The sequence below is a fragment of the Argentina anserina genome, chromosome 6 (assembly GCF_933775445.1).
Source record: "Argentina anserina chromosome 6, drPotAnse1.1, whole genome shotgun sequence".
Classification (NCBI taxonomy): domain Eukaryota; kingdom Viridiplantae; phylum Streptophyta; class Magnoliopsida; order Rosales; family Rosaceae; genus Argentina; species Argentina anserina.
The window spans coordinates 21,859,001-21,873,552 of NC_065877.1; the positions used below are offsets into that span (position 1 = coordinate 21,859,001).

General features: G+C 36.1%; 1 protein-coding gene across 1 annotated transcript; it reads left to right on the top strand.

Annotated features, from left to right (window-relative positions):
- The first annotated feature begins 12,147 nt into the window (after positions 1-12,147).
- On the top strand, positions 12,148-14,070 carry LOC126797877 (CBL-interacting serine/threonine-protein kinase 25-like). The gene has a single exon (XM_050524620.1). It carries the CDS (start codon positions 12,513-12,515, stop codon positions 13,908-13,910), a length of 1,398 nt encoding a protein of 465 aa, XP_050380577.1. The 5' UTR covers positions 12,148-12,512; the 3' UTR covers positions 13,911-14,070.
- The last annotated feature ends 482 nt before the right edge of the window (positions 14,071-14,552 follow it).

Consider the following 14,552-nt stretch of genomic DNA (forward strand, 5'->3'; position numbering starts at 1 on the left):
ATCAAACTCGCTTTCTTCTTTTAATCGAGTATATAACGAACATAAGGTGGTCTCCCCCTCTTCCTTGGAGAGTCATGGCCTATGACACCATTTATGCCACTTAATGGTGTCAACATGCCTCCATTTATGGTGGCAGTGCAATGGCCAATTCCTTTTGGGTGGCAACATGTCATCTTCTTATGACATTGAACCTTGCAAGCATATTTGCAGCTAATATCTGTGATCTCATTACTTTGTGCAATAGTGGAGATCAAGATGAGATACAGTGGGGACAAACCATGATAATTCTTGTCGTTCCACCTGAACATTCTTTGTTCTTATCTCCCCCTAACGACGAGAAGACTGTTTCATCAAAGTGATATTCCACATATCTAACGAAAAAAGAGATCGCTTGTCAAAGTTGCAATACAGCGGACTATCTGGATGCTCGTCTCCAATAAGAACATTTATTCACATTAATTGGTTTCACCATTATGCGATGTGGCGTCACAATTTGGCACGTAAGTTAATCTATTTTAGCTCAAGGATTGTAGATCCGTGTCAATCTTAGCGAGCTCAAGTATTTCGATCATTCGATGTTATGGATTGTAATTCATTTGACAATGATTAAGATGATAGCTAAGAACTAGTAAGTAATAAGTTGTGTACGCAGTACTTTGCAAAGTCAAAATATTAAAAGTCGAACCATGTATATTAATATTCGAATATTCTCAATTCATTGAGAAAATTCATAACCTTGGTTGTATGTCAACGATTGCATCAAGGTCTTGTCCAATCCAAAGGTAATTCAATACCGAAGTTTAATGAAATTTCTAGGCATATATAATAACCAGTACAATTATATCTTGGAAAATTAGTGGCAGACTGTAATCGAAGTCTGAAACATTTTGAATTGACATAGATTTGTGTCGCTCTTAAAATTGAGGAGTTTTCTCCTTGTAGTTTGATATTGACTATATTTTTTCAAATTACCACACTCTCATTATTCTATACTCATTTTGTAAGAGGGAATTTCATTGCTCATGTCATATCCTCTATGCATTTTTCAAACAATACATTGTTATCAAATACCATTGATCGATTTATAGGAACATACATGTTCATAATATTTGTCCATTGCTTTAGGGTTATATCTTCATTATTATCCATAGTTCGTTCAGAGAAATGTTTTTTCCTCTTTTTTTTGCCTAAAAGACATTTATTTGTCCTGAGAGACATTCTTTGTCATTCAAAATTTTAAATATTCTTACAAGTTACGTGTAGGAAAACATGTTTGCATAATTCGATCATAGTTGAGTCTTGGTTGGCTTGTAGGGAAGGTTAGTACTCAATTTCTTTAGAATCCAATATATGTTGTGTTGGTTTAACCAACTATAGATAAATTACGAGACTTATTAATTTCGCAGTCTAAAATTCTAAATATACTTATACAAAAATTAAACATACCAAAATACATTATGGCCACTTTGAAGCTTTATGAAAAAGTTGCTTTATCACAGTAAAGATATACAATTTAATGAATTTCCAAGAAATACAAATAGGAATATAAGACCAATAATTGAAATGGTCGTATTTTTCGATGCTTTATAAAAATATTTTATCACAATAATATGTTTGTCCTCTCTTTGTTTTTAAATTATTAAATTATCATGAAATTTCGTTATCATGGAAATGCTCATATAATATGCTAAATAACATAATTATAAAAATTATATAAACATAACATATGCACCAAATAGAGCATATCATTTAACATTGTTAAGTAATTTACAAAACTTAGGCAATTATCGTATTCGTGATACATGCCAATGACCATGTATAAATATATAAAGCTTAAAAATTTAAATCATAGCATCACAATTTAATGAAATTCAATAAAACCTACAATACTAATGTAGATCTTACTTGTTGGGTTGCCAAATAAACTGCATATTTAAGCGATTCTTGATCTCATGATTCCATGTTGCTCGTCACATGGTTATGATTAAATCAGATGGAAAAAACAACAATATTTACATGATTAGTCACTTTAATCATATGTAATGGAATTGTATTTAATTTTAATTTAGCTTATATAATGAATGTAAAATAGATTTCCGATTTGCCATTTTCACACTAAAATTGCTAAATTGTAGATCAATAATAGTGAATAGTAAATATGATTCATTGATCGTTAAAGTTATAAAATAATTACCTTTGACTTTTTACCGTTAGAGGGAAAATTTGAATTACTAATGGTAAAATCCTCTTCTTTCCATGAATCTACGCCGCGAAGTAACTTTCCTCATTCGATCATATTCATCGTGCAATTAAATGTCATCAAAATGAAAAAAAAACGTATGATTAATTACGTTAATCATATATAAAATCAGTGAAAGTAAAATTAGGTTACTGGAAATAAATACATGGGGTTAAACCACTTTTAACCTGGAGGCAAAATTACCGTGCGTGCCTCTCTTTTACCAATTCATTGAATTACCAGAAGAGGTAAAAACCTCTATTGCAGATCGAAACTAGATCGGGTCGGGTCGAGCTCGTGGTGCTGCGTCATCGGGGAGGCTGCCATGGATTGCCTACCGGAGCTGGGCTGCAGGTTGTGTGGCGCATGCTTGCACCGTTGTGGATCTTCGATCCCGACGGATTGGGGTGACTTACAACCATAGATCTGTGCACCGGCCGGAAGAAAGAGACGCTGGGGTATTGAGACGCCGGTTTGATGATTGCTCGATTACTCGACATCAATATTTAACCCTGAACACATCATTAGTAGTATAAAGCAAGAGGGTATCGTTCACAAACCGGGGATCCAGCCAGGGCTTAGAATCACAAACATTTAACAACGAATTCATAAAGATATAAAAAGTTGATATAGGTTTCGCATCAAAGATAAAAACAGAAATAAAACCTAAACTAATATATACATGTGATCAACCAACCAACACATAAGCAATCACCAAAACAAATCATACAAAGCTAACGAAAATCAGATTCTAGTCCTCCTTTAAGAATCATGCCGAGACACTATCATGAATAACTAAGGTTGGATCATGCAATTAGGGTCCTAAGCAGTAACCTAAACACATAGACACTTAACACATTTGATTCATTCCAAGCGGTCTTAATCGAAATCTAACATACTTATCCTACTATGCAACTTCAAAGCCACGCATATTGAATTCATTAAGCATGTCACCTACTTAACCCCCAATCATGCAATTTCGAAAATCACATAGAAAAGATAAACATGTTCATAGCATAAGTCATAAATCCAACAACCTAAATATCATGCTGCAAGCGTATACATAACATAAAGATATCGAAATCATTCAAAGACAAGGCACGGCAGAAACTAAAATTCATAGAACTAAAAACCTAAAATCGCAACATTATATAAATTGAATCAAGTAACTATCTCATAGACAAAATCGAAACAAGATTACTCTACACAAATCGCAACCTCATCCTAGAACAAGAAAAACCAAAAACCAAATTAGACATAGATAGAATCATGGTTACACTTTATCAATCAAGCGATCTCACAAAGTATAGCCGTGACTTCTATGGATGAAACCTTCTTCACAAGCGTGCTTGAAGGCTATTGATTGGTGGGGAATGATGGAATCAGTTTTAGGATTTCTTGGAAGGGTGAGGGATGAATTCGGCAGAGCTATGGCTTGTGTTTGTGTGTAAGGCTGATGATGATCTGAATGGGGAGGCCGAACCTCTATATATAGGAGTCTAGGAAGCCCTCTTTGCCGTCCCTTGTAGGAGATAGAATCCAATTGGGAAGCTGAAATATTCTTTGATATGGATTTTGATTCATGTACTCTAAATCCAACTTGATGTAGGAAACCAAATCCAATAGGGAGACCACATAAGGGCTGCACGGCATCTCTCCATGTCCAACTAGGAATAGCTAGGTCGGCCTCTTCTTCTCCTTCTTCCACTTGGACATGATTTCCTTATCTCACTAGGAATGCATCACGGCATCTCTACTCCTTATCCAAGTATGATTTGTCTTTCCTGAAAAGAAATCGACGATTAAGGAATATGAAAGAATGACAATAGGAAAGTAGAGTCCTAGTCGAGTAAGGAATCCTAGCTCAATAAGGATTTCTGACACTTAGCACAATTTCATCATCAATTCATCTAAATTCGGCATAGCTCTCCTTAGAACATACAAATATCAAATATGAACCTAAAACAACTAAATAAGAAGTAACAAAGCATAAGAATATGGCATATAAACATTAAGAACGTCACACTTTGTGCTCCTATCACGGTTATGGGTTGGAAAGCTATCAAGCACTGTCGTCGAGATGCGTCGTTGGATCTCGCCCTCGATGCAGCGTTGGCGATAGTGGTCTGCGCACGAAAGCCGGAGATCTAGGCTGCATCATCAAATCGGGTCGCCGACGAAGATGAGCGGGGTCGATCACGATCCGGTCTCACGCCGGAACTAATCCGGTTGAAATGAAGTAGCGCCGGTGATCTGCAGTGAATGAAGGCGACAACGGCAAAGGTTGGGGTCGTCGGGAAAGGTAGCCTGATCATGACAAATCGAAGGACAGTGCCCAGATCAATTATTTGGGTGTCCGGCAGGAAAACTATTTTCTGCTGCTTTTTTTTTTATGTTCTTCTACAATTTTTTTCTACACAATTTTCTAGGGATTTGATCTCTGTTTTTTTTTTTGGGCTAAAAACACAGATGTAAAGCAAAAGTGTTGATAACGTGTTGTAGGGAAAATAGAATGGTCACTTCATCTCATTGGTAATTCCCTTTATATAGGAGTCATGATTACAATAGAAGTAAATAGTAATTACAATGGTAATTAAGGCTACATAATGATGATTGATCTGTTACATCCGTTAACCATAAATGTCATTAACTCATTCCTTTATTTGCTTTAATGAAGACACACTAATGATATTTTTCCTTCAACACCACATATTTTACGGGAGTACTTAAGGTCAGTTCTTCTATTTCTGTAATAATATTCTCCAATTTGTTTTCTTTTTATTTATAATTTATGATCGATAAATGAAATTTAATTGGATTGTATTTGTCTTATTGGGTATTAAAGGAAAAGAAAATTGGTGTAGCGACATTTTTATGTCTTTCTAATGGTAAAAATTGGTGTAGCACAATAGCACTATGAATAAGTATAGCAAATAAGTGACTTCATCGATATATATGAGTATTTCAGTAATTAAATTAATTTTTATTTTGATTGTGATGGTAAGTAAAACAACATTAATCGTAATTAGTATTGTTTATGTTCTAATTTCATGTCGTAAGTAAACATTTTAATAAAATTGAAATCTCTATATCTAAATTTATATTAGTCTCTCAATCCTAATAAATTCAATTCTTGATGAGTTTCATTCATGTTAGCAAATATGTCATTGGTGTACTACTTGTAGTTGTCTAGCTAGCTGGGATTAGTAATTTGACATATCGGGCACTATGTGATCAAGCTAATGACCTCATTTTGTGACGCCACTGTCCGACTAAATTAGTTAATTCGTAGAAGTCCAGCTTTAACCACCTTTTAATATAAAGTTAAGGATCTTGAAAGACTTGATCCCCATGACTTGCAAGTTACTTTAATTTTTCTCAAAGTGGAATCATGCGTGCCTCCGTTTTCTTATATAACTAATCAAGTTTTGAGCACATGGGCATTTAGCATTATAGCCCATCTTATAGGCAGTATAATATGATTTGTTTCTAGAGTGAACCTATTATATAATTGATTAGTACGCACTGTGTATTTGATTTGAACATCTTTTACAGAAATCTCTATTATAGTTTTTTAGTTGTTTTATTTTAGGTGTCCTTGTCGGCGATATGCTCTCTCTCTCCGAGAGCTGTGCGATCGCCACCATGGCATGGAAACAACAACACCTTCCTCCATCCTCAATGGAGCAACATCCTGGGTGACCTTTGTGGTGCCAACATCTGTGGCGGTAGGAGTCCGCGGTTTTGCCAGTCGAGCATCAGTAGGCTAGTCCGATGGCGACATGAGTGTGGACTTATGGAGGAAGCCAACCATTGATGAATTTGTTTTAGATCGAGTTGGTGTGATTCGGATGCAGGGGTATTGTTGTTTGGACATCGGCGACTTGCAATGGTTTTTCATGGCAGATCTGTGGTGGGTTTGAGTCATGCTCTATATCTTGTTTTTTTTAATTACATACTCATGTGCTATTGTGGTGTGCAGTAGATAAAATGACTTGAGTCGAAATTTAAATTTACTATATAACATATGACTATTTTTCTAAAAATTATATTAAAAAAGCAACAAAAAATAAAAAAGAATCATATTTTACTATTTATAGAAACATAACAATAGGTTAGGAAACTAATCTAAACTGTGTACTAGGCCCTAGGACAAGCTTCTTTGAGCCCAGCAACCCGAGACCACTAAACCACCTAGGCTCAGCCATGTGTAGCCTAAGAGCCCAGCTGCTCCTCTCAAACGTCGACTTGTTTGGAACATCTTGCGTCGCTAGTCCATCTCTGGCCAGCTCTCGGTCCATCACTTCCTTGGAGATCTGCAACCAAATCCGAACCGCCGATGCTACAATCACCGGTGGCCCCGAGTTTATCTGATCTCTGACATACCGAGCCCCATTAGCAGGCAACAAACCCACCGATGCAAAAAACCTTGATCCAAACTCTGACGCCGTCTCTCAAGAGGTGCATCGACGTCATCCCACCATTTACTGGTCTAGAGGTCTTGAGAGCACATGGCCCACCGCCAACTTATTCTTACCACCCTGTCGAACCAACAAGAGCAAAGCCACGACTTCATGATCAACGACGAGTCCTTTGCGCTGCCACCAAAACATCAGCATGAACACCACCTTTGGAAGGAGAGCAGCGCCGCCAAATAACCCTCGGGTTTCCATCTTCATTGCTCTGTAAAACCCGGAGCCCCATCTCAACTGTTATTATCCTGCTTATTTCATAATTGCGTGTTTTTTTCATCTAATGATTGATGCAGCTACTCTCAAATATTCATTAATTGCATGTTTATGACAATTGAGATTTAGAGGATGTAATTTAGTCTTAGGAAAGAACATCACTAAATGAAAGAAAAACAGTAGTGAATATGCATGAGTACAAGACTAATATACACTGTTCTAAAAAGCGGCTACCTAGGCGGCCTCTAGGCGCTAGGAGGCGGGTAACCACTACGCTTTTTGCTTTTTCAATCATCTGTAGCGTTCAAAGGATTTAGCGGCCGATTAGGCGGTCCTAGGTGGTTAAAATTGGTAGATTTTTAGAAATAAAAAAATTTAAAACGCAGTTCGGCGTAAAATAACTTCATGATGAAGATTTTATTTCAGATGATGGCACGGAAGATTAGGAAAGAGAAATAGATATTAAGTTTGAGTCCGATACCAAAGAATTTAGTGAAAGATTTGAGAAGAAAAACTTGAGATTTATCCTTGCATTTGTTTTACAATTTACCTTTTGTTTTAATATTTTTGTATGAACTTTAAATTTAAGTAAGTTTAAGTTTAAACTACTTTGAAAATTAATATTAAACATTATTAAATATTTTTAATCATATAAATAGTTTAAATAAATGTATAAAAATAAATAAATATTTAATAATTTGAATTCACCTAAGCGCAGCCTAGCCATCTAGGCATTATGAGGTAGTTGTCCACCTGCATACCGCCTACTGTTTTTTCGAAACTTGCTAATATATATATATATATATATATATATATATATATGATGTAAATTATCAGTCTAAAAAATGGTCGGAATTTTAAAATTAAATAAAGCTTGAACTACGTACTCCGCCGATGAATAGATCAAAGAATAAGAAAAAATGGCAAGTGCTTCAATGAAAACCTAAACTCGGCCGGATGCTATTTGTTTGAAACCACTCAATATCGGAAGAGTACGTGTTGTGATACGTCATAATAAGATTGATGGGTTTCAGAAGTTGGCTGGGAAGGGTCAAATTCAACTGGATTAGTGAAACCACAATTGATGACGGGTCACGTTTTTCATCAACATCTGAAGACTGAAAAGCCAATGCATGCATGCAACTAGCCAACTAGCTCCCACTACTTGGATATCAAGTTGATCCACGTTCAGTGTATTTTGGTTAATTTGTCGATCAAGAACAACAATATTCCATGATTATTTCTGCAAATGGATGGACCAAGTAGTCCAAATCGAATAGTACAGAGACTGAATATGTTGTACCACAGGACCTGAAAGTTAATAGAATTGCCAGATACCGAATTCCAGAAGCATAAAAAAATAAAAAAAGTAACTTGTGAGTCGACAATGATCGATGACCGAATAAGACTTAAAACAATGGCTGATTATGGTCAATATATGCACCTAACCTGTAAAATTAAGTCTACCTTGTTCCCATTAATTCATTAATAGGTTAGGGGGTTTTTTTTTTTTCATTCCAGCGTTGAACATAACAATTATTTACGACCATATATATCTGAGTAATCACGAGCCCAGAAGAAATGACTTTGGGGACCAAATTATCTGGTCTTCTTCTCTGCACGTGTGTGAGACTTATGACTGGATCCGGAGACTTGAGAGTTTAGAATTATTGTCGATTTTAAATGCATCTGGCCGGAGAAGGCAGGTTGCTCTACGTTTCGTTTAATAATATAGCTGGACTTGATTTTTTTTTTGAAAAAACATTTGTTCCTGAAAATGACTAAATCCCTTGTTTTGTTACAGTTAGTGGATGATTGCAGCTGGAATACATCAGCTTCGATAGACTTCGATCGATCACTAAGACTATAGAGTACGTGCTTATCAACACACGAAAACTGCAAAATGATTGATATCCATGTATATGTTTCTCTAATATAATATCTTCTAGCTAGCTGACTACCCCTTCAACATTTTCCCATCTCGATTTCTTTCTTCAGTTTCCTTTTACTTTTACGTACTGAATAAGATTAATATAAACTTTTTGAATGTCCTAAACTTATAAATAACTAAATTCAATTTCTTTGTAACTTCGCAACAGATCGATTAACTAAAACAATTTACCGCATGGGTGGTGCATAATTGAAACCCTCATGTCTAGTGTTCATTCTTAGATCTCAGGCTGGCAGGCTCCCATGGTCATGAGGGCTTTTGGATATTTGTGCCAGCAACGGGGGACTAGTCTTCATAGCTAGATCTGAATTTATCTAATTAACATATTAACGTCATCTCGAACCCAAAAAATTAAAAAAGTCTTGGGATAAATTTTTAGTCCAAAAAAATTAAACTATTCATTAATGTGACATCAACCGTCTCTAACCCAAAAAGTTAAAAAAACCTTAAAGCTAAAATTGCAGCCCTAAAAATATGAAATTCATCGATGTGATGTACATCAACCGTCTTCAACTCATAAAATTAACTTTTTAGCCTTAAATGATATATTACGATTTGAGGTTATTATTATATGTTTAAGTATTATAATTTTGTAATAGATTCTTATTTCAAGTAAAAAGTTGTTTTCATAATTAAGAAATTAGTTTCGAAATTTTTAATTAAAATTATTATTGGCTTTCACACCTCTCATTCAATTATATTTGACATGATAATATATTTAACAAAATAAAAATAAATGAAGGATGACATTGCGAATTCATCTACCTCTTATGTCGAATAACTTAAAGATAAGAATGATCAATGAAGTGTGTCGTAAATGTATCAAGAGTAGTTGTTTGCTTCAAATATATATATATATATATATATATTATTTTTTAATCTATTTAAGTAGAGACCATTCCTAATTTTAGTCTTTAAAATTAAAATTTATTGTATTAACTAATTAAAATTTAATTTAGTTATACTAATCAACAAAAAATGAAATTAATTGTACTAATCATCAAAATTAATATTAATTTTATTAATCATCAAATAACTAACTGACCAGTTAATTTGTTGGTGAATGCGCCAAAGAGTAATCTGCAAACATGCATATTAACTTTCTAATCAGTTTGATTACTTTCAACATTGTATAACGAGCAATTGGCAGTTTCAGGTGTTTGGTAAAGTATATATACATCATTAATATGTACTAATAATTGGATCGGATGTGTATACTATATTACTAGTGTTTCCGCAGTTTAGTTAAGTTAGAATACATAAAGATATAACAGTTTAGTGACTTACTATACTGAGCAATTGTGATCAATATATACTTGTCAAGTTCTAAATCTGCGATCACGTACTGCAATATGAAAATAGTTTCATTCGCAGTACGCTAGACTGATGGTATTCATTTTCACTCTCTACATTTGACTCAGTAATTATTTGTGGAAAACGAAAACTTTGTTCGAAGAACGAAGAAAAATAGCAGAAGAAGGATCGATCTTTAGGCCAGATTAGTCAAGAAATTAGGCCATGAAAAGTCCAAAAAAATGACTTAAGCCCATGTAAGAAACTTAAAAATGTGGGGAATTCAGGCCCAAACTCCAATCTTTGAATTACCGTATATATTAGGCTAGGGTTTCTGTTTTGAAAGAAACATATCGTTCACCCTTTTCTTCATATATATAGACATTCCCCAATGTATGACATTCCCCAATGTATGACATTCCCATCGCTATGATCATGTGTGCTATATATGTTTATCTAGAGCGAGACATTAAGTTGTTAGGTAGGCAGGAATGCCGTTGCTTACGAATACTCGATCAAATATGGCAAATAAGCAGATATCTCTACATCACGCTCACTAATCTTTGCAGTACGTAGTCTCTCCAAGGATGGCGGTTTTTCCCCACTAGCTAAGTAGGAACCATATTCCACATTTGAATGGTATGATAGTGAGGACGTGTGTACTGTGTAGAATAATTCAGCCTAAACACTTTCTTCATCATGTGCCCGGTACCTCAACTAGGGAGAATATATCGTTGCTAAAGTATAGGACATACGATCGAGTTGTTATCTGCAGAGTAATTATTGGCTACTAGTCGTATAAATTTCCACAGATTAATTACACAATCACTTCAAAAATAAAATTAGTTAGTTCTGGTTTATCTATTTCCGACTATCCACAATCTTTTCCTAATTTTCTATATATAATTTTTTAATAGTTTATCATATTATCTCTCTCACATATTATTTTATTTTTTTATCTTATTCATCTTAACATAGTCATTTGCGGATTTTAAAAATTGAGTGTGTGAAGCTGTTGACACTAAAGTCATGTTTCACATTATAATAATGGAGATTTTATTCATAATTAATTTCCAATTCCCCTCGTTGGCTTACCGTCAGGACTAACATGAAGGACTTGGAGGAACTGGCAGTGACGTACAGATCTGAAACTTCATACTCTTGGTCTAATTAAGGCACTTCACTGCGAGATCGAAATGGATCAGAATTTTTCAGAAAACTGTACTACTTTGCTATTTTAGTGTATTTGGCATCATTCGATCCTCCGAAGTCTGAACATGCACAGGAAACCCTAATTAATTCCCCCAACGCGTACACATTCTTCTAGCTCTAATGCAAGAATTAATGACCACCGTAGTAAATGATATTGAAACAACCTTGTATTCACTACTTTAGGGTCCCAGTTCTCTAAAATTATAGATTTTTTACTCAGGACCATATCTGCAAGAACAAGTTTCTGAAAGAAAGATGGATAGATTGCCTGAATCTTCCAGACTCCGTGTTGTGCTGTACTTTTCGACCAAAATAAACAAGAAGCTTCATTGCTCGTTAAAACAGCCAACAATGAGTCGCCAACAGTATACGAAGTCCGATTCTCGTGGAGTACGATAGCTTCCAGCCCCATTATCCTTACACTTGTCAGGCTCGTCATGGATCTAATTTCCAATTATCAAATTTTAGATATTTTCCAAAAATATTTTCATCCACGTATGGAGTCTTGTGTTTCAATAATGTCTATCGTTATTATCAGCTTTGTTTTTTTCATGTCATAACTTGCCCATAAAAACCTCAGTATTTTATCAAACAGAACAACAAGAAAACAAAGCTTCTCATAAAAAAAGGTAATTTATTGTCATCGATGTATGTTATATATTTAACATCCAGCAGTTGACGACATATGTTGCAACTTGTACCGATTCCATTTTAGTTGTATTTGAATTAACTTACTTTTATTTTTCTTAGACAAAAGTTCCTAGATAAAATCCCACCCAATCCTCCATTGCCAATACTAGTGTCCACTCAATTATCTCCGGCTCTCATGCACAGAATTTCCGGGTGGAATCCCATTGTTACTTCGGATATCCATGAAACCGACTCGTATACTTGTTTCTGGGGTTTCACCTAAAACTCTCCATTATGCTTAAGTACTAGGGGTCTCTGACCATTTTGCAAAATGTTAATTTTGATCTATAATCAGTAGCAAAAAAATTCTTCACCTCCCCTACCCGGAGGCTGGGGCTTGGCCATCTCTACCAAATTCCATTGTTTCTTTGCTTGAAACTGATCCAAAGTTGTTCATCATATTGCTTTATAGTTTATACAAATCAACAACCTCTGAGCTATGGAATCAGGGCAACAACAACTACAGCCTCAAAACCCCGACCAACGTTCGGCGCCGAGAAATATTATATTTGACAAGTATGAGATGGGAAGGCTTTTGGGCCAAGGCACCTTCGCCAAAGTCTACCATGGCAAGAACCTCGCCACCAGCGAAAGCGTAGCCATCAAAGTGATAAACAAGGACCACATCAAGAAAGAAGGCCTTGTTGAGCAGATCAAGCGTGAAATCTCCATCATGCACTTGGTTCATCACCCCCACATCGTCGAGCTCAAAGAAGTCATGGCCACGAAGACAAAGATCTTCTTTATCATGGAGCACGTTAAAGGCGGCGAGCTATTCGAAAAAATCATCAAGGGAAAGCTCAAAGAAGATGTTGCACGTAAGTATTTTCAACAATTGATATTCGCCGTGGATTTCTGCCACAGCCGCGGCGTTGCGCACCGTGATTTGAAGCCGGAGAATCTTCTTCTGGATGAGAATGAAGACTTGAAAGTCTCGGATTTCGGGCTGTCGGCGTTGCCGGAGCAGCATTGGAGCGATGGCATGCTGCATACGCAGTGCGGCACGCCGGCGTATGTCGCTCCGGAGATATTGAGGAAGAAAGGGTATGATGGGGCCAAGGCGGATTTATGGTCTTGTGGCGTCGTTTTGTTTGTTTTTCTTGCTGGGTATTTGCCGTTCCACGATGAGAATGCTATGAGGACTTATAGGAAAGTTTTCAAGGCCGAATACCGATTTCCGCCATGGATTTCTGGGGATGCAAGGCGTTTGATACGAAAGCTTTTGGTTGTTGATCCAGAAAATAGGGCTTCAGTCTCAGAACTAATGAAAGACCCTTGGTTTCAAAAGGGTTCTTCCTCCAATTTAACCAAGCTCAGTCTACATGAAGAAAATGAGACGGAGAAAAGTCAGAAAACTGGGGAAAAAATTGCTAGTACAACTACTACTACTGCAAATGATACATCCGAATCCCCACCATTTTTCAATGCGTTCGAGTTCATATCCTCCATGTCGTCCGGCTTCGACCTCTCGCACATGTTTGAGAAAAAGAAGAGGACCGGGTCCATGTTCACTTCCAAATGCTCTGCTGCGGGGATCAAGGCAAAGCTGCAGGTAGTGGCGGAGAGGCTTAATTTCAGAGTGGTGTGTGAGAAGGAATTCAAAGTGAAATTGCTAGGGAAAACGGAGGGAAGAAAAGGGAAGTTGGCGGTGGTGGCGGAGGTGTTTCAAATAGCAGAGGAGGTGGCCGTGGTGGAGTTTTCAAAGCTCTCCGGCGACACTCTTGAGTACACAAAGTTTTGTGAGGAGGATGTTAGGCCTGCGATTAAGGACATTGTGTGGACTTGGCAGGGTGAAGAAAATAAATATGCACGAAATGTAGTCGGAAATGTTTTATGAATTAGTTGAGGTAAGCTGTTACGTACCTGTTTGTTAGATCCCTAATCTTAATTAGTTTCAGTCCGATTTTCAGTTATTATTACTATGGAAATTGTGACATCTCTTGTTTTGTTTTGTTCTTCGTTTGGAAGAGAAATTGGTGCGTTGGAACTGGCAGGGAAAGTAGTATCCGTAATGACTAAATGAGTTTTGGATAATTCTTATCTTCTTGATGAGGCTTAGATAATAATTCTTGTGCTAACTCTTAGTCGTGATTTTCCTCCACTCGTGATCATGCAAAGAGCAATCAACCAGCCCATAACCGTCATGCAAAGAGCAATCAACTTTCATATACTCTTTTTTCGACTTTGAATCAGAGGTTCATTTAATTAGCAAGAGCGAGTTCAGTGTTTGGAAATATGAACGAAAACTCCATTTTAGAGAACATGATAATACAAAGGCAACTAATGACAATTTACGAGAGTTGTCTGGTAATATTTGTAGACGTATCTTTTTGTAAGTGACATGGGAAATTATGTGCTCGACTCACGAAAGATTAATTGCAGTATTTTTGTTGTTAATCTGATCAATTATTTTTTTTAACAAAAATAAATTAAGGAGCTCATGGAACTACGAAAGGCACTTATTTATTCATCACACCAT

Excerpts from the sequence above, each read along its gene's own strand:
- LOC126797877 (XM_050524620.1), top strand. The coding sequence starts at position 12,513 with ATGGAATCAGGGCAACAACAACTACAGCCTCAAAACCCCGACCAACGT.